This window comes from Rhinopithecus bieti, unplaced genomic scaffold, assembly GCF_001698545.2.
Source record: "Rhinopithecus bieti isolate Rb0 unplaced genomic scaffold, ASM169854v2 scaffold_1467, whole genome shotgun sequence".
Classification (NCBI taxonomy): domain Eukaryota; kingdom Metazoa; phylum Chordata; class Mammalia; order Primates; family Cercopithecidae; genus Rhinopithecus; species Rhinopithecus bieti.
In genome coordinates, this window is record NW_016803692.1 from 3,801,468 (window position 1) to 3,820,653 (window position 19,186).

The 19,186-nt window shown below is 41.8% G+C and overlaps 1 protein-coding gene across 1 annotated transcript in view; it reads left to right on the forward strand.

The window, feature by feature from the left end:
• The first annotated feature begins 1,832 nt into the window (after positions 1 to 1,832).
• DDAH1 (dimethylarginine dimethylaminohydrolase 1) overlaps positions 1,833 to 19,186 on the forward strand; it is a 148,391-nt gene continuing 131,037 nt past the window's right edge. Inside the window, exon 1 of the mRNA XM_017851157.1 lies at positions 1,833 to 2,551. Coding sequence (XP_017706646.1) covers positions 2,249 to 2,551 — 303 coding nt within the window. The 5' untranslated portion in view covers positions 1,833 to 2,248. The remainder of the gene's footprint in view (positions 2,552 to 19,186) is intronic.

Genomic DNA, 19,186 nt, shown 5'->3' on the forward strand with positions numbered 1-19,186 from the left:
CAGGTACTATGCTTATTATTTGGGTGACAAAATAATCTGTACACCAAACTCCCATGACATGTAATTTACCTATATACTAAAGCTACACATGTACCCTTGAACTTAAATACAAATTTTTGTTTATTTGTTTAAGAATGAGACAGATCTCTGTGTGCTGGCTGATATGGCAAGATTCCTAAAATAAATTTTATTTTATTTATTTATTTTTTTTTTTGAGACGGAGTCTCGCTCTGCCACCCAGGCTGGAGTGCAGTGGCCAGATCTCGGCTCACTGCAAGCTCCGCCTCCCGGGTTCACACCATTCTCCCCCCTCAGCCTCCCAAGTAGCTGGGACTACAGGCGCCCGCCACCTCGCCCAGCTAGTTTTTTGTATTTTTTAGTAGAGACGGGGTTTCACCGTGTTAGCCAGGATGGTCTTGATCTCCTGACCTCGTGATCCGCCCATCTCGGCCTCCCAAAGTGCTGGGATTACAGGCTTCAGCCACCGCGCCCGGCAATAAATAACTTTTATATTTAACCTGGGTAAACTTAAGATCAACTTTCACCTGTAACTTTGTTGAGAATCCTCCATCTGAGGACACCATTAAGTGATTTCTGACGCTAAACTGGGTCTAATGGGGCAGCCTGGATCCCCTAAGAATTTTGCTTTAGAAGTACTACCTCGTAGGTCTAAAAGGTTTGTTATTTTACTTTTGGTCTCACTTCCCAACATCAGTGTCAGAGCTGTCCTTAAGACTCCTCAAATTTGGGCAGGGCATGGTAGCTTACACCTGTAATCCCAGCACTTTGGGAGGCCAAGGCCGGTGGATCACCTGAGGTCAGGAGTTCGAGACCAGCCTCGCCAACATGGTGAAAGCCTGTCTCTGCTAAAAATACAAATTAGCTGGGAGTGGTGGTGCGCACATGTAGTCCCAGCTACTCAGGAGGCTGAGGCACGAGAATTGCTTGATCTGGGTAGGCAGAGGTTGAAGTGGGCCAAGATCACGCCACTGCACTCCAGCCTGGGCAACAAGAGTGAAACTCCGTCAAAACAAAACAACAACAAAAAACAAACAGACAAAAAAACTCCTCAAATGTGAAGCTGAGAATTTTGAAGCTCATTTATAAATTCACACCACCCTTGTGGGAGGGGAGAGAAGGCAGATCACATCTCCGGGCTCAACTGGGGCAACCATTCTAGGATACTCAGACAGACCTGCTCCTAGAAATCCAGTTTCCTAAAAGCTGGGATCAGAGTTCTGGCAAGAAGGCTGGAGCCTGGGCCTTGGCCCTAGACCACCAAAAAAGTGAATACAGGCTTAGGCAGTGTTCGTAGAGGCCCAGCATCTGGAACAAGGGTGCTGCTGTAGTCTGTGCTGGTCAGACCACACAGGAAGAATTGTTTCTTTTCCGGATGCTATGATTTTAAAAGGATACAAGCAAATTGGTGTGTATCAAAAGGAAGCTGACCAGAATGTTGAAAGGACTTGGAAACCAAATCACTAGTTACTTTTCAGTGGTTTGGGCTCCAGGACTGGAGGGTTAGGGCTGGGGGTAGAGGATGGTGTTAGGCGGCATAGATAATTAGAACTGTTTTCAGATATGCAAATGCTGTTTTGTGAAAAAACACACACACGCAAACACAAAAAACAACAAAAAAAACTTGTACTTTAGGTAAGGCCAGAAAACAGAACTGGGACCCGTGGGATTTAAGCTTAAAATGAAGAATCTGTAAGCCATTAATAGCTCTTCAAAAGTGGACTAGACTTTGTAAGTAAGCAAGGTTTAAACTGTTCAGGCAAAAACCAAGAAGCCCTCCAGCCGCTCTGTCCAGACCGAGGCTGGCTCTCCAATTCCGCGCTGGGGACGATGGGAGGTGTGCACCTGCGACAGAACACAGGTACCGCCAGGTCTAGGTAGGGGTGGCTTTTCGCCGAGGTCCCCCGCCTGAACATACTTCTTGCCCTAGTTGCTTCCCCGGCCGCCTCTCCTGGCCCCACTCCTGGCGCGGTGCTCGCCGCCACAACTCCCGCCTAGGCTGGCGCGAGACCCGCCAGCGCCGGAGTGGGCGCGCGGGCTGCGCGCGGGCCGGCGCCCGGAGCTCTGGGCATGCTCAGTCGCGCGGGCAGGGCTCCGGGCGCGAGCTGGGCTCCTTCTGCACCACATTCAGCGGCTGCCAAGAGGAGCCGCCGGGCGCTCGCAGCTTGGAGCGCACTGCCCGCGGCAGGACCCGGCCGCCTCTGCCGCCGCCCCTAAGCCTCCCGAAGCCATGGCCGGGCTCGGCCACCCTGCCGCCTTCGGCCGAGCCACCCACGCCGTGGTGCGGGCGCTGCCCGAGTCGCTCGGCCAGCACGCGCTGAGAAGCGCCAAGGGCGAGGAGGTGGACGTCGCCCGTGCGGAACGGCAGCACCAGCTCTACGTGGGCGTGCTGGGCAGCAAGCTGGGGCTGCAGGTGGTGGAGCTGCCGGCCGACGAGAGCCTTCCGGACTGCGTGTTCGTGGAGGACGTGGCCGTGGTGTGCGAGGAGACGGCCCTCATCACCCGACCCGGGGCGCCGAGCCGGAGGAAGGAGGTAACTGCCCGCCCGGCGACTCGAGGGGCGCGGCCGGGGCGCGCGCCGGGCCCTCCCCTCCCGTCGGCAGCCGCGTTGCCTGGGGAGTAGCGCCATTGGCACCTGGGCTAGTTCACAACTTCCCGTCGTGGGGCGAGTGTGTGTGTGTGTGTGTGTGTCAGAGTCAGAGAGAAGTTCATTGTTCACACCTCCAGGCTGCCGACAGCCTTCTGGAGGATCCAATTCAGTGTGGTTGTACGGTCTCGGGCAGGTGGGTGGGCCGGGGAGTCCATCTCACGGGCGTTTTTATTTCTGAAAATTAAACGGCAGCGACGACAGTGCAACTTTGAGTGTTTCATAGGGAGCAGGGGCCGCGAGGGGTGCCGCTCTGGGAGGGCAGGTGGAGGCTGGGCGTCCCTCCAGGGGGCAGCGCCAGTCGTCACACCGAAGCCCCCAAGTCCTGTGTGGAGGTTGGAGCAGGACAAGCTGGATGAATTAACGGGGTCTCGGTGCCCACAGACCTGGGGCTTCTCAAGTTCGTTTTCAGTGGTGGCGAGCGAGTCCGAAAGAACGGAACCAGTAAGTGAATGAATGGAAGGAAAGTGTTGTGTTGGTGAGCTGTGCTAAATGTGTGCATGAATGGACTAGGTTTGAAAAGCTCTACTCTGTGAGGTGTTGGGTGTGTGTTTAATTAAGAGATGGTTGTTTCACAAATTCCGTAATTTTTATTGTCTATATTTTTAAACTCACAGCAATTAAGAGAGCTTTTCTGTTCTCAAGGGTTGCAACTACTTTGAAATACTGCAGCTTGTGAAATGGCTGATTGCTTTAAGTGCAATGTAGGTTAGTGGGGAGAGACAAATAGAGTGAGATTGGATTTTAAAATGCCATCTGGTCTGGGATTCTTCTCATTGCCAGTTAAGAGCCCAGGCTCAAGACTCCGTTGCTATTGGCATCCAGTGGCATTGCAAGAAGCTAGTGGTTTCTTTCATTTCTGGAGATTTAAGAATTTTTTTTCTGTTTTGTCTGTATTCACTTCACATTGGAAATGCTTCATAGAGCTTAGGATAAAATATGCTTATTCCTCACCTGCTCCACTACTTGGTTGATGGAATCCTACATAGCCTGAGAAAATAGGCATATTCTACTAATTTCTTACTAAGATAATCAGCTTCTATTAGCAGAAAACCAGAAGAGTAACAGATCTCTCTTAGCCCTTTGATCTGTTTGCCACACCTCTCCATCTTTGAGTCTGTGAGATGTCCCAGTCTTTTAAACTGATAAGGCATGTAATCCCATTTGAATACTTTCTAATGTGTTCTAGGCCAAATGGCAGAGCTATGGTTTGAACTTAAAAGAGCAAAATCGATTTGAAAACCCTTTCAAGATGGCACTCTTTTGATGAGAGTAGTCCAATTTCTTCTCAAGAGACTGTCACCATATTTATTCATCCATTTCATTTTATTCCTTTAATAAAAGCTTCCAACCTTTGGCCTCCCTGATACCTAAGTGAGCAGTGATCTTTTTCCCCTGCCCAGATTTTGAAGCATACATTTTAAATTGGTTTAATTCTGATATCAGCCTGGTGGCCCACTGCCAGAAGTCACATGGTGTAGTGGATAAAAACAGACTGAATCTCGGCTCCACCACTTTCTAATTCTGTGACCTTTAGGGAGTGTTTCTTGCCTCAGTTTTCTCATCTATATGGTGGGCATAATACTACCTATTTCACAAAGTTGTTGTAATAAATTTATTAATCTACCTGAAATTCATAGGACAGGACATTTGATGAATGTTGACTATTATTACTCACTTAGCAATGGGTCATGGAAGATTTACTCCTTTAATAACAAGTCAGCTATACACTGATGTAGTTAGTGACATTTTTCTACTATGTGATACTGCCTCTGGGTTTGCGTCTCCTGCTGGTGCCTGCCTTTGCATTGCACATGATCTGGGTCACCAGGGTAACAGGCCTCCCGGGCAGGGAGAGGAATATGGGCAGTCAGTGTTGGATGGGATGCTTCTGGAGAGCAGGGTCATGTAGGTCAATGCTTGTAGCAATCTCTCACAGCACCAGCTCCCCGCCTTGGTAGGTGTTAATGCTTGTTGAGTGAGTGGATGAATGAATGAATGAATAAATGAAATACTAATACAAGAAGATAGTTACTTGAAGACCCTCTTTGGATTGCTATATATTTTTTTCATGTGATGTCTGCATTCCCAACTGTGAAAATCCACAGTAGCCAAGGAATTATTTTAACATTTTCATCACTGATCTCTGCCTCTAGTCTTGTCATTTTCCATTCCATTCCCACACTGTAGCCAAACTGGTCTCTTAAAAACTCAGATCTCATCCTGTCCCTTCTCTGACTAAAATTCTCAAGGGGCCCCCACTGAGCTTCGATAAACCCATTGAGCTGGGCTGTGCTTGCCTTTCCAGCTTCAGCTTCACCTCTGATCCCACCCCAAGCACCCCCTGACCCATGGATCAAGCGAGGTTCTTTCAGTGCAGCTCGCCAGACTATTGCTTTTCTTTTGTACATTTTCCCTTTGTCTGGGTACTCTTCCTCCTTCCTCTCTTCCCTTTTAGCTGCCTTAAGTTCTCAGTTTACTGTTATCACTAATATTAGTAGCTAATATTTATTGGGTACTTGCAACACACCATATCAGATTTATGATGTGCATTTCATTGATACCCACATCAACTCTTTGAACTCAGTACTATCATAATTCCTGTTTTAAAGTTGGTGAAACTGAGGCCTAGAGAGATTGAATAAATTAGCCAGGGTTATAGAGTATAACCTGTAAAACCAGGATTTGAACTAGGGTTTAGAGAACTCCAAAACTCTAGTCCCACTTAGACATCACTTTTCCAAGCATGGAATTGGTTCTCCTTTTATGAGCTCCTAAAACTCTATAAACTTCCTTTTATATTTATCATACCACATGATAATTGCCTGTTTACCATTCTGTATCTCCCACTATTATGGAACCTGTCAGGGCTAGAATCGTGTCTGCATTGGTCAACATTTTGTCACCAAGGCCTTGCACACAATAGGCATGTAGCAAATATTTTGTTGAACAAATGTTCTCATTATTTTAGATTAACCTTAATTCTCCCTCCTTATGACGTGTTTGGTGTTTCACAAGCATTCGCAATCAGTAAGGTCCCAAAAGTTCTATTATGAATGTAGGTGGTTTATAGCTATTTCTTCTACTCCCTTTCCCTGTCCCTGTCCCTCTTTCTGTTGTTATTGTTGTTTTGTTTGTTTTTATAAAAATCTTGAGAAGTTTCTTCTTAATCAAAATACCATGTTTCATTTAATGGCTTTTCTTCCTTGGAATTCAAGAAAGTATTCCTGTGAAAGTCCAGTATTTGCCTCAGTGAGGCCTCAAAGATTAATAAAACATGGCCCCTGTGTGCAGGAAGCCCAAGTTTTAGTGAAGGAAACTGTATATACAGAAAGTCAGTAAATAATGTTAATTGTCTAATAATTTTGTATCTTTAGATTTTGAGTGTTTTTTATGTTTAATACTTTAAAGAAAAATCAGTCTTTAGAGGCCTATCAAATTTTACATGACTCCAACTTACTTTTTAGGGAAGAAATGCAACTTCTCTATTTGTTTGTTTTTAGAGACAGGGTCTCACTCTGTCACCTAGGCTGAAGTGCAGTGGCATGATCATAGCTCACTGCAGCCTTGAACTTCTGGGCTCAAGCAATCCTCCTGCTTCAGCCTCCCAAAGGGCTGGGATTACAGGCATGAACCACTGTGCCCGGCCAAAAGGCAATGTTTAAATGTCATATAATGTAAACAAATAATCTAAAAGATGATGTAGGAGAAATAACAGGGTGTGAGGATTGAATTTTTTTAATTAAAACTTTTGTTTAGATAATTCATGCCTTCAGTGCCAAAATCAAAGGGTACAAAAGGATATGCAGTGAAAGTGGGTGTTGCCCTTCTATTCCCGCTCTTGCACCTGCCTAACCAGTTCTCCTCCTTAGAGGCAACTACTAATGCCATTTTCTTGAGTTTCTGTCCAAAGGTTCTTAGTACCTAATGAATGATTAACTGACAAAACTTACTTAAGCAAAATTGCAAAATATGTCCTGTGCCTTTTTGCCCCTTTACTTTTTTTGTAAATTTATTTGTCATTTACCCTGTTGACAAGGATTGCTCCTTTTTAATGGCTATTTTATCCTTTCCCAGCTACCAAGTGTTAGTATGTGGGATAATTTTGTCTTGGAGAAAACCACACAAATGCATTCTTACAAAGTGATGATAGCTTTAATTATTGTTTCCTTGAATGAGCATTTGCATTTTTAGGGGCCTCTTCAGGAAGAAGTCAATGCTTAGCACCAGGTAATAAATCCCAAAAGTGGAATTAGGCATCAAATGGGGCAATGGGGACATAAATGGAAGGGATGGGGAATGTAATTTGGATAGATGTTCCCCTTTTGTTAGGGTACTTATTAGGACCTATATATTTTGGTTCTGGGTTTATTCTCTGGTTAGGAAAAAGCCTAAATATGTTCATCCTGGAGGCAAGTGAACATCAAGATAATGTCTAATAGCTATAGCTAACAAATGCCAAGTTTTTGAATGTGTGTGAATCCTAAAAGAGGTGGTATTATTAACCCTATTCAAAAGATAAGGAAACTGAGGCTCAGGTAACTGAGGTTAAGTAATTTGTCCAAAGTCATACACAATAATAAGTTGCAGAAATGAGGTTTTTATGAAAATCTAAAGGTCATTTTTTGCATGAAGTTCCTGTTGCCAATTGTAGTTAATCCTAACATAACATTAAATCTATGTAGAATAACTACCTAAATCCCATTTTACACATTAATGATATGCAATCTAACTGGAACACTAAGTGAATCATTTTACTTCCCTTCTCTCATAAATGAGAATACATTGTTTTCACTTCAGTTTAAAAATAACAGTTCAGTCATTTATATAACCCCCTAAATTGCCTAGGCACAGTTTGTGCATAATTGTGTCTTTATTTACCAGCAGAGTGGATGATTGCTTTTTTAAATGCATACGTTTCCTCAAATTTCTGTTTAGCTTCAAGTGAGAAAACTGCCCCAAACCATAATTAGAAATTATTCTGACACCAAGATGGAAAGTCAGTGTGCTGGGGCTCTTCACATTGCAGCAGATTAACAGTTCTTGATAAATCATCACCTTCAACTAGTTAGAACAACTGCTCCTTTTCAGGATTTAAAAAAATTTTTTTGACTCTTCTACATAGCCTTGGCAGTAACGTTTGGAAATTGATGTGTTCCAGAGACTGGGATGCATCCAATACTGTAGTCTCTTCCTGTACAGTTGATCTTGAAAGCCTTGAAAATAAGGAACAAAATGAATAGGGAGTGACTTGTATTAGATACTACTAGCTGAAAATAAGCTTTCTACAGAGATTCTTAGACTCATTAGAGAACCATTATAAAACTAAGAAGGCAGGGCTAGATCCCTTGTAACTCAGATATGCTGGAACATTGCCTTTGCATGTATTTGAATTCTTATGAAGCTCAGATTTCTTCAAAATTAGTTTTTAGTATAATAATGGTAGGTATCCATCCATTAATATAAACTGCAAAACAGAAAATCTACTTATGACTTTTGAACAAACAGATTTATCTTCCACTGCCTTTGTGTCATAAGTAAATTATCCATGGCATCTTATAATTCTCAATATAAATTTGGAGGTGTATGTTTTAAAAGTGAGTGCTGGTTATTAATTTTATGGGCTTTTGCTATTAAAATCTGTAACCATTTCAGAAAGCCTCATTTTTTTGACTAAAGATCTGGATATGTGTAGTGTTCCTTCCTTCTTATCAAGGGAGTATCATAATTAAAGATAAAACCTTAATAAAAAAGAAAAAATTTCATTTATATCTTATACAGAACACAGTGCAGTATTTATTTCAGGTTATCCATAAATATTTACTTACCATAACTGAATTCTCTGAAGTTCCATCAAAATATTCACCTGACCTTTGAAGCTAGCTTCCATCACTTCCCCTAAACTGATATTAGATATTAAATCTGTCAGACTTCTCAGGCTCATTTCATAAGCAGGTGCTTTTCATCTGAATAGACAAGCAGGCATAATCTCAAGCAACAAATCCAATTTAAAAATGTGTGTATGGCACCTGTAGTACTAGCTACACGGGAGGCTGAGGCAGGAGAATCACTTGAATCCGGGAGGCGGAGGTTGCACTGAGACAAGATAGCGCCACTGCACTCCAGTCTGGCGACAGAGTGAGACTCTGTCTAAAAAAAACAAAACCAAACCAAACAAAACCAAAAAGTGTGTATGTAATGCCATCCTGGTTCACTTTGTCATTGTCAAGTAATTTAATAATGTACATCATCTTCCTGAAGCTGATGCTGCTGAAGGAGCAGTAGCATCCCATAGAAAGCAATGAATCACCAGACTTTGGACTTTTGTTTCTAAATGTTTAGATCATCCAAGCAACTACAACAAGAGGAATCAGCATGACAAAGTACAAAGAAAAGCACAAACTAATACAAGGTTGGTTTAATTTTGTCCAACAAATCAGTGTGGATAAGAACCTTAGTTTAGGTTAGCAAATTAAAAGAACTGTATCATTTAAGCTGCTTTTGCAGCTGGATGGGCTTATAGGGGTAAGTTATCATCTCAGTGAAGATATATACATCAGCATTTTCCTCTATTTGAATATGTGTAAGTAAACCTTTGCCTTTATTAAAAGATGTTTTGGGCTGGGCATGGTGGCTCATGCCCATAATCCCAGCACTTTAGGAGGCCAAGGTGGGCGGATCATGAAGTCAGGAATTCGAAACCAGCCTGGCTAACGTGGTGAAACCCCGTCTCTAATAAAAATACAAAAATTAGCCAGGCATGGTGGTGGGCACCTGTAATCCCAGCTACTCTGGAGGCTGAGGTGGACAATCACTTGAAAGCAGAAGGTGGAGGTTGCAGTGAGCCAAGATCATGCCACAGCACTCCAGCCTGGGCAATAAGAGCGAAACTCCGTCTCCATCCTTTTGCCTTGATTCTTTTGTCATTATTTTGCTTAAGAAATATTAAAGTTTTCCAGTTTTTGTGTGGTATTAACTATGAGTACCATGATTGCATGAAAAATGACTCTGCTTTTGATAGTAAAGGGATAATAGTTGTGTTACTTCCAGACCGAATGTTTGGTGCTGGGGAGATACAGATGAATTAGACACTTCCACTGCCCCTGAGGACCTCACAGTCCATTGAGGGAGGCAGATCAGTGACAGACAGTTGCAGAACACGGGCAGATTTTATGATGCAACTCTGCCCAGTGCCACGAAGGCTCAAGGAGATGTGTCTCACTCACACCAAGGCTTCCCAGAAGAGCCATTATTGAGTGAGAATTAACCAGGGGAAGGCAGAGAAGAGCAACCTTCCAGATACAGAGAACAGGATGAGATAGGATGGGGGTAATAGTCCAGTGAAGATTAATTTTATTAATGTTGAAAAGATGTAGAATTGAGAAAAACCCACCCGTGCCCTCTCAGATCTTTTGAAATTTCAGATCCAATTCCAAGTTCACCAAAAGAAACACATGCATAACTAGTTCTTTCTTTTGGGTCTAGAGGGATTTGGCCACTTTGCACACCTCATTTCTAAGTGTACTTCCCTCTTACTCTTATCCATGTGCTCCGTAATGGTCTGGCACCCCTTCTAGGATTCCTGACTAGCACAGTTTGGGAACAATGTAGCCCACTCGAGTTGACTAAAGTCTACTTTAAGTCTGAAACTTAAACATATCCTGAGCTTGCCATTTAGATTCTGGTAAGGCACTCTTTTGGCGGTGGAGGGTGGGGGGTCCTATAAGTTATCGGTATATTCTTTGCTGGGGGATTTTCCCCCTTGACCCATAATTTGTTACATGAGGGTATATCAGGAAAACCTTTCATCCTGTAGTGTGTAGTTATATACAGATGCTCCTCAACTTATAATGGAATTATATCCAGATAAACATATCTTAAGTTGGAAATACCATAAATTGAAAATACACTTAATACCTGTAACCTACCACACATTATAGCTCAGACTACACTACTTTAAACATGCTCAGAACATTTACATTAGCCTATAGTTAGACAAAATCATCTAACACAAAGCCTATTTTAAAATAAAGTATTGAATATCTCATGTAATTTATTGAATACTGTAGTACTGAAAGTGAAAAACAGAATGGTCATGTGAGTACTCAAAGTATGGTTTCTACTGAATTCATATCACTTTTTCACCATTGTAAAGTCAAAAAATTGTAAGTTGAACCATCATATATCAGGGACTCAATGGCAAATAAGACGAAACTAATTTATATTTGCTGTTGAAATGTATTTTTATTCACTAATCTCTCCATCTTGACTATAGTCACCATTGAATCTCAAGTGCAGCATAAACTGAAAATGCATCTATAATTATGGGTTGAATTTTGCATGAGCTACAGGAGGCAGCCAGGTGGGGATACCCACTGTTTGGGGCAGGAGACACTGGTTTTGATTTTGCAGTGATATTAAGATCAAATAGCTGAGGGGTTTTTTTTCTTTTTGGAGCCCGGGTTGTGGGGGAGACAAAGTGTCGGGTGGGAAAGAGATAAGAAGATGGGGGAAAGTGGATGGGGAGCTGATGATAACTTACATTTGTGAAATGAAATTGGAGTTTGATAAATAAAAAATACTGGATTTTATTCAACCAAAGACGTTATACTTGTTCCGCTTATTAACTAATCATATGAACTCATGCCTTGTTAATGATAATCCATTATGAGATGCAGTTGAATTTGCTAAATCTATTTCAAAAGCTCTGCTTACGCAACCGTTTGTAGCACATTTGACAAGTAATTTTTTCTATAGAAGACTTTAAATAAAAACCATTGAAATAGTGTAAGATCCTAGACCCACATACTTTCTGCCATCACACATCACTTTCCTCAGTGTCTATCAGTTGATGTTTTTGTGTGGTGAATGTGAACCAGTGGCCTGAAGAAATGGAGAGTAAATGGTGACGAGGTATGTGCTGTAAGTTGTGTTTTCTGTTATAACTAAGTCTTGACTTACCCATGGTAATTCTTTCTTATAAACCTTCCATATGTGTGTGCTGGTTTCTATTCCTGATGCTGAACTGTTAGTTTTCTAATATTTAACTTTTGGCTTCCAAAACTACAGTAAGTTATTTTTCTAAAGAAAGACAAAAAAAAAAAAAAAAAAAGATACCTGCTAAAAGTAGCCTTCCTATAATTAGCTGTGTACACATTAGCCAAATAAGGTATAGATATAGTCATTTTAGCCTGAAATGATTGAAAAGGTGAAATGAATGAATTAATCTTGGTGCCATTTCAAAATAGTAATAGAAGAAAAATAGCCATTTTATTCTTTTAATTATTTTTTGAGTCATAAGGGAACCATCATTTCAGAAAGAAAAATTATTATAACTACAGTTTGGCTTTGAGTCATATTTTAGGCCATTTATGAGGTAATCGTATTTTCAAGCTCAAGAGTTTTGTGTGAAGAGATTTAGATCTAGTACTTTATTTTGAAATACCCAAACCATTTTTTAAATCTTGCTTTTGGAGTTTTCTAACTTTCTGCATGCCATCCTAGTTCTCTATCAGGGACCTTGGTTTTCCAGCTCCCTTTTCTCAGAAAAATACACAGTTGGGATGTTGAAGGGCCCTAGCCAAAAAGGTTACTGATTTCTTCGTTTTTGTCTTTTGTTACTCTCAAACTAAACATCATTAAGACTTCAGGCCTCCCTAATCTCTGAGTCTTCCCGAGTCACCCCAAACAGTCCAATTATGACAGAGCACAGCTTCAAGACAAGGTTTTTGTACCATTTTTCCCCCAACTGCTGCTCTCTACCCACTAGTCGGTCATGAAATCAATTTAGTGGGTCATGACCAGATCTTTCATTTTTATTGTAGTAGAATCAGTAGAAAATGTCAGAGTGCACTGCAACATAGCGTCATAAGGGTAAGTATTGTTTCATAAAACTTGTTTCATTTTTACACACTGTGTTTGTGTATACTGATTAGGTAAATAAATTTCTTACACTAGGTCATGGTAAAAAATAAATGTGAAAAATCCACCACATCCCCTTTCAACCGGATTGCGCCATTCAGCCTCTTTATAGAAATTCTGCAGGGCCATTCCCGTTGGTCAGTTGGGTCCTGGGAATCATGGCCAAAATCTCAGCATTACTTTCTGTCAAGTCATGTTTGATTTCCTCTCACTTGTGTTGACTCCTTACAGTGATGGTTTCCTGACTGTTTGGACCCCTGTCCATTCAGCAAACTAGTGTTGAGTCCGTAATTCTGTGTGGCCTGGTTGATGTGATTGGGGAACATGAAGAGGAGGAAGATTGTCAGTTTCACCATTTGCTAGAAGCTGATTCTAGCTTTCCTTCTTTGGTGATAAATTTTAACCTGGTTAAGGGAAGGTTATGTTAAGACAGGAAAGCATAGTTTTCCCTCTGAACTTGCATCTTTTGCATTTTGCAGAGGTGGGGAGGGGGAGATTTGGTGGCAGTAGCATTCCCTGAATCCCTTGCCAGGGGTTGTACCCAGTAGGAAGCAGTAGCATCCAGGTGGGGGCTGAGACCTACACAAACACTGGGAGGCATCAGGATCCAACATCAGAATTTGACCACAGACACTCTTGGGGTAGGGACCAAAATTCAGAACATTTATTTTGGTTATTTTGGTTCAGAGAACCCCAGCATGTGTTCAAATACAGAATGCGCTAAAATGTGATTATAATGTTCATGTCATTCTCAGATCACTGGCTAAAGGCCTAAAAGAGATCTTGGAAATAACTGGTTTCATTCTCCTTCCTTCACACTTATGCAACACTGGATAAGTGGAAATCCTGCCTTATGTAAGAATCCAAAGAAAATTTAGTTTTCTCCCCCAAGTAACTCATTGCAGCAATATTTGTTGGTAATGGTGCCTATTAAGTATGAGACATCTGGACTGGCATATAAATTGGGGTTCGTTCTGACAAAGTATATATGGATGTTTAGTAATGGGTCAATCTGTGATTGCAGGGAAATGGAGCACCCAGTTTTCAGTGGTGATCCCTTTCTCCTAGCTGAGCAGCCTAGTACTAAGAGTGGAATGTATTCCCTTATACATGCTCTTCTGTGCCCCCCAAAAAGAATGCTTTGAAGATTCTGATAAGAGACATTAATGCTAGAGGCAAACAGTGTGTGGCTGTGACTGGAGAAATTGTGTGTTTGTAGGAAAAGGGCTTGGAATTGTGAGACTTGGAGCTATAATTACATGAGAAAAAAATGGGGAGTGCAGTTGTCATGTCCATGTCTGCATTTTTCTTTGTGAGCACTGAGTTGGATAACTGAAGCCTCTGAGTGGTTTGCAGGAAAGCTGAGGATTAATACTGCTTCTAAACTGTCCAGTCTTCTGAAGGAAGTTTCTTGGTGAGTGGAGGGAGTAATAGGGATTTAAGTTAGAACATTTTCTTGAAAGTAAATGCCAAAAAACACACAAGATATAGCTTGTTGGCCTCAGTACAGCTGAGGGCTCAATTATGATTCAGAACACGCTCCCTGAAACACTTGCCTGCCCTGAGGTCAACCTAATGACTGGAAATTCTGCAAATGCAACAGCTACTATCACTTGGCCTGTTTTTATAACATACACACACACACATACACAGGTCTGGATAAAATCAGTTTTCTAAAGATGCTCTCCTTGTGAATAGTGCTTGGTGGTATTGTGGATCATCAAAAATGTTTACAGGGATTCTTGAGTTACATTATTTCAGTGGTCCTTTAGTCAGGAGAAAGTTTTTGTTGTTGTTGGTTTGCTTTAATGAATTGTGCCTCTTTTATTGGGCTCTTTCAGCCTGTGATCACCTCCACGCAGGTCGTCTTGATTTCACCTTTGGGATGGGCTTTTATGGTGCTATCTATGGAGGAGAAAGCATATGTGCAGTTCCTACAACTTCCCTACCCTTCTTTACCTTCCTTTTTTGGGGGAGTTCCTGTAACACTATGAGTTTGTTCTTATACTCTAGGTCCAGATGGCGATTTTCAAATTTTAAGTTCAACTCATAAGTGGATCATAAAGTTACTCTAGCAAGTCACTCCAGTTTTTTTTTTGTTTGTAAAGAAACTGGAGTAGAATAGAAAATATCAGAGTGTATTCACAACCCATAATATAGCCAGGTAATGTTTCATGTAACCTTTGTTTCATTTATACACATACACACATCTACATGTTCCCTCTTATGCTGTAGGTTGCAACATAAAGTGTACTTCTTACTGTGGGTCATTGTCAAGAGGCTTTATTTATTTATTTATTTTTGTCGTTGTTGTCAAGAGGTTTTAAATCTACATATCTAGGAGAGCAAAAAAACCTTAAATAAATGCTCTCATTTTAGCTTTTGTTGCCATTCTTTGTTGTTTGCAGCAACAGAATGTTGACATGTGTCAAAGGCACTTGACTTCCATTGAGCAAATGGGCTGTTTGGTCTCAGGGCACTGGGTTTTTCATTACCTAGTAGGAAGGTAAAGCCACTCATTCAAAGGCAGCAAAATGCAGGGGATGGAGACGAAGAGAAGGAAAACAAACAGTGTAGGTGGAAAGTCTCAGACTCTTCCCAGTAAACAGGCATTTTCAAATATCAAAGACTCCCCTGCATTAATGCTACAGAGTATTTCTGTCTACTTAGAAGTGATACACTCATTTGTAAACCACATTATAATGTTATGATGTTATAGCTCAGGATGGCAGGTGTTCAGAAAGCATACCACTTATTAAAATGGCCATATGAAAGCCTAGTACATTTTCTGTTCTATTGACTCCAGTCTCATTTTTACTGTTTCTACTTTCCTCTGCTCCTCACTGAACTGCCCACCTGCTCCCGGACCCACAATCACTCGAGATACCAAATCAGCACAAGATTCAGTCTTCATCACCCCTCTCGCATACATACCTCTCACTCAACCCAGGTGTCTAGAGACCCATGCTTCTAAGCTGACTGAGGAGGCAGACTTGCTTGACTCCTGGGGCACTTGTTGAGAGGGGGCTTTCTCTTCCTTTCCATGTGCCCCGAGGACTGGCAGGGGATAGCTATACATTCAAATTGTGGTTCCAGTGCTTATTAGCTGTGTGGCCTTGAGCAAGTACAGCATCACTTTCATCATCTGTAACGCTGAGAGGGTTTTGACTACCCTATAGCTTTGTTATGATGACTACGTGCAATAATACAGGTAAGGTACTGAGCAGTACCTTGCACAGAGTAGCTCTTCCATCAGTGATCAGTCCCTCTTCTTTCTGCATTTATATGCTTTTTGTCTTTCTAAAGGGCTATTATGTGAGCCCCTAAGGATTGAGGCTGTGCTTTTCTCTTGCTATCTTCTCTTCCTGGAAACTGGAGACTTCCATCCATTGGGCTGTGGCCAGACCACCTGTGGCCTGCCCAGACTGAGATTCTGTCCAGCAGTTGGCATTCATTGCTCTTGTATTTTAGACCCCTATGCTGACTCCACCTGAAACATGCCAGGAGGTTGGTAAGACCATTAGAGATATGCACTTGATCTTCAGCTGGCAGCTGGGCCAGTCACCCAGCACCTGTGCCACTCTACAGGCAGGTCTCCTGTGGGCACTGGCCTCCTCTCCAGCTCACGGTTTTAGGAGTAAGTCATCAGACACAACTGAGTCAAAAGGTACTACCCTTTCTATAATTTCTCTTCATCCTCTGATCTTCTAAGTGAATGAATACTTAGAGATATTTCTACCATTAAGCTTATCATCTGATCTTGAACTGGTCATATACTAGCATTTGAATTTACATTTTAAGTATCTTTACACATTCAATGTATTTTCCATTTTAAGTACTTAAAAAATCCATCTGTGACAGACTGGATTAAGAAAATGTGGCACATATACACCATGGAATACTATGCAGCCATAAAAAAGGATGAGTTTGCGTCCTTTGTAGGGACATGGATGCAGCTGGAAACCATCATTCTTAGCAAACTATCACAAGAACAGAAAACCAAACACCGCATGTTCTCACTCATAGGTGGGAACTGAACAATGAGATCACTTGGACTCGGGAAGGGGAACATCACACACTGGGGCCTGTCATGGGGAGGGGGGAGGAGGGAGGGATTGCATTGGGGAGTTATACATGATATAAATGATGAATTGATGGGTGCTGATGAGTTGATGGGTGCAGCACACCAACATGGCATAAGTATACATATGTAACAAACCTGCACGTTATGCACATGTACCCTAGAACTTAAAGTATAATAATAAAAAAAAAAATTCCTCTTCCATTGCAGGTGAAATTCCACCTGGAAGTGAGTCTCAGTTTCACTTCTCAGTTGCATCATCTCAGGCAACTCACAAGTTTCAGTTTCCTATAAAATATCTTTATGCCTTCTTCCCAAGGATGCTGAAAATCAAAGTTTTCTGAATGCTGTGATGCTGTATACAACAGTGATTACAGTGGTAATGTTATGATCAGTGTTGGATTGTACGTATGGTAATAGTAACATTATGACTTATAGACTGGAGATAACTGCCTATTCTTGATGATATATCGAATTAACTAGATTTGACCAATATCCTTTGCACAATAACTGTGACACTAAGCTCTGACAACGTTAGATAGAGGTCCTAATAGAAAGAGACTATTCTTCAGTCACCTCTAAAGACCCAGACCTACCACTTACTAGCAAGATTAACTTGGCCAAAAAAACTTTTGATATATTTTTGTCACCTGTAAGAAAGGGTGACACTACTTTTATTTATTCAGCAGGCAATTGTTGTTGAGTGCCTACTAAATGCAGAACATAAAGTAAACAAATATGATGCCTGCCGTCATGGAGCCTGTGTTTAATTAAAGAGATAAGCATGAAATAAATAATTGCAAATATATGTGTAATTAAAAATACCAGTAAGTGTCCTAAAGAAAAAATGCAACTTGTCTCATAAAGTTGTAAAATGTCAACAAGAGACCTTACCTGCAAAATACCTGAGTATCAGCTTTTAGATGAGAGGAGTGTTACCTGTGTTGCAGAGGAATTAGTAGATCACCCATGCTATTGCTCCTGTTTGTACACCCCTGATTTTATTCTCAGGAATATTCCCTCTCTCTGCTGGAAGGGACTAGAATCCTGCCCCTGTACTCCAGCACCATGGGCACCTGCCTCTGGCCAGCTCTGACTACTGGACCCTGTGGTCTGCCTCTCTCTCCGGTACAAACACACCTCTTCTCCACCTCCCAACTTCATCTGCCACCTGTTCCTGCTGCCATGCTTTCCACAGATCCAGCCCCACCTGCTTGGACTTTCACCCGCCACACATGCATCTCCATTGTGCTTCATGTAGTTTTCAGGTTCAGAGACCCCTTCCAGTGTTACCCACCTTCTTCCAGCTAATCTTTTCACCCACAATAAACAACAGCAATATCGTTTATCGTGTATTTACTGTGTGCCAGCACTTTAAATCCATCATTCTGCCTAGCTATCTTGGCCCGCTTCCAAGCCCTGGAAGCAGTCTGGCTATTAGCAGAAGAAATAAAGGTCCCTTGTTCAATAGGTCTTTTGGTCAGCGTCATCATTCTGCTGATGGCCCTACCCCAACATGACCCTTATTCATTTCATATGCACAGGTAGTGCCTTGGTTTCCTTAACTGGGTTTACATCTTGACCCCTTTTGTTGGTTTCCTGCCTAGATTCCCTGCAGAAGACCCCAAGGCTGACCTCTAGTCCTCATATGAGAGAATCTCTCAAACATACTGCTATGCCCTTTTGAGGCCATGTTCTGCCAGCACTCTCATACATCTGCATTGGGCCAGACACCAACCTGCCTTGTGCTGGGCTGTGCCCTCTGCCTAGCCCCTTCTGTGAGGGCCTCTGATGCCAGATGCCATTCTGAGTCTTCTTTCTTTTGCCCAGAGTTGGAACCATCCCTGGTCACTGGCCTTGTGCTAATGGGCCATTTTACTGACTGAACTCAGAACCAATGTGTGCTTTTATATTTTAAAGTATTTACTAGATTTAGCCTCTTAGGAAGTTTGAGGTATGATAACTTCACTGAGGCACACCCTTAATTTTCCATCTCTCTCCCCTCCTCCTGTAGTAACTAGCTATATAGCTATCAATTAAATGCTACTTTTCTGTCTCAATTTAACAAACTTGTTCTTGGAATGCTCACTAAACTGACTTTAGTCCAATTTTGTAAAATTTGTAAAATTCTTTGCTGGCAGAAAAGAAATTTTACTGTGGTTAATTAAACAGATTAAAACGTGATTTTCTCAATTGTCAAAACTGTTTTTGATAGATTTCCTGTGTTTCGTGGGTTTTTTTTTTTTTTTTTGTAAAAGAAAAATTATTCACATTATTGTAATTCCATATTGTGCAGAACAGGAACAAAGGAAGTGATGCAGATCCTTTGGTAGAAAGGTCATTTGAGTCACTGGAGTGTCCTGAACCATAAGGGAATTAGAGCTCCTATTGGTGCGATGCACAGCACATTTCTTCAGAATAAGACACCGTGGATTTATCTGGATGTTTTTCATGTGAATATTTGCGACAAAGGAGAACAACAGAGGGATACTCACTTGTAAACAAAGCGGGATGGTGAA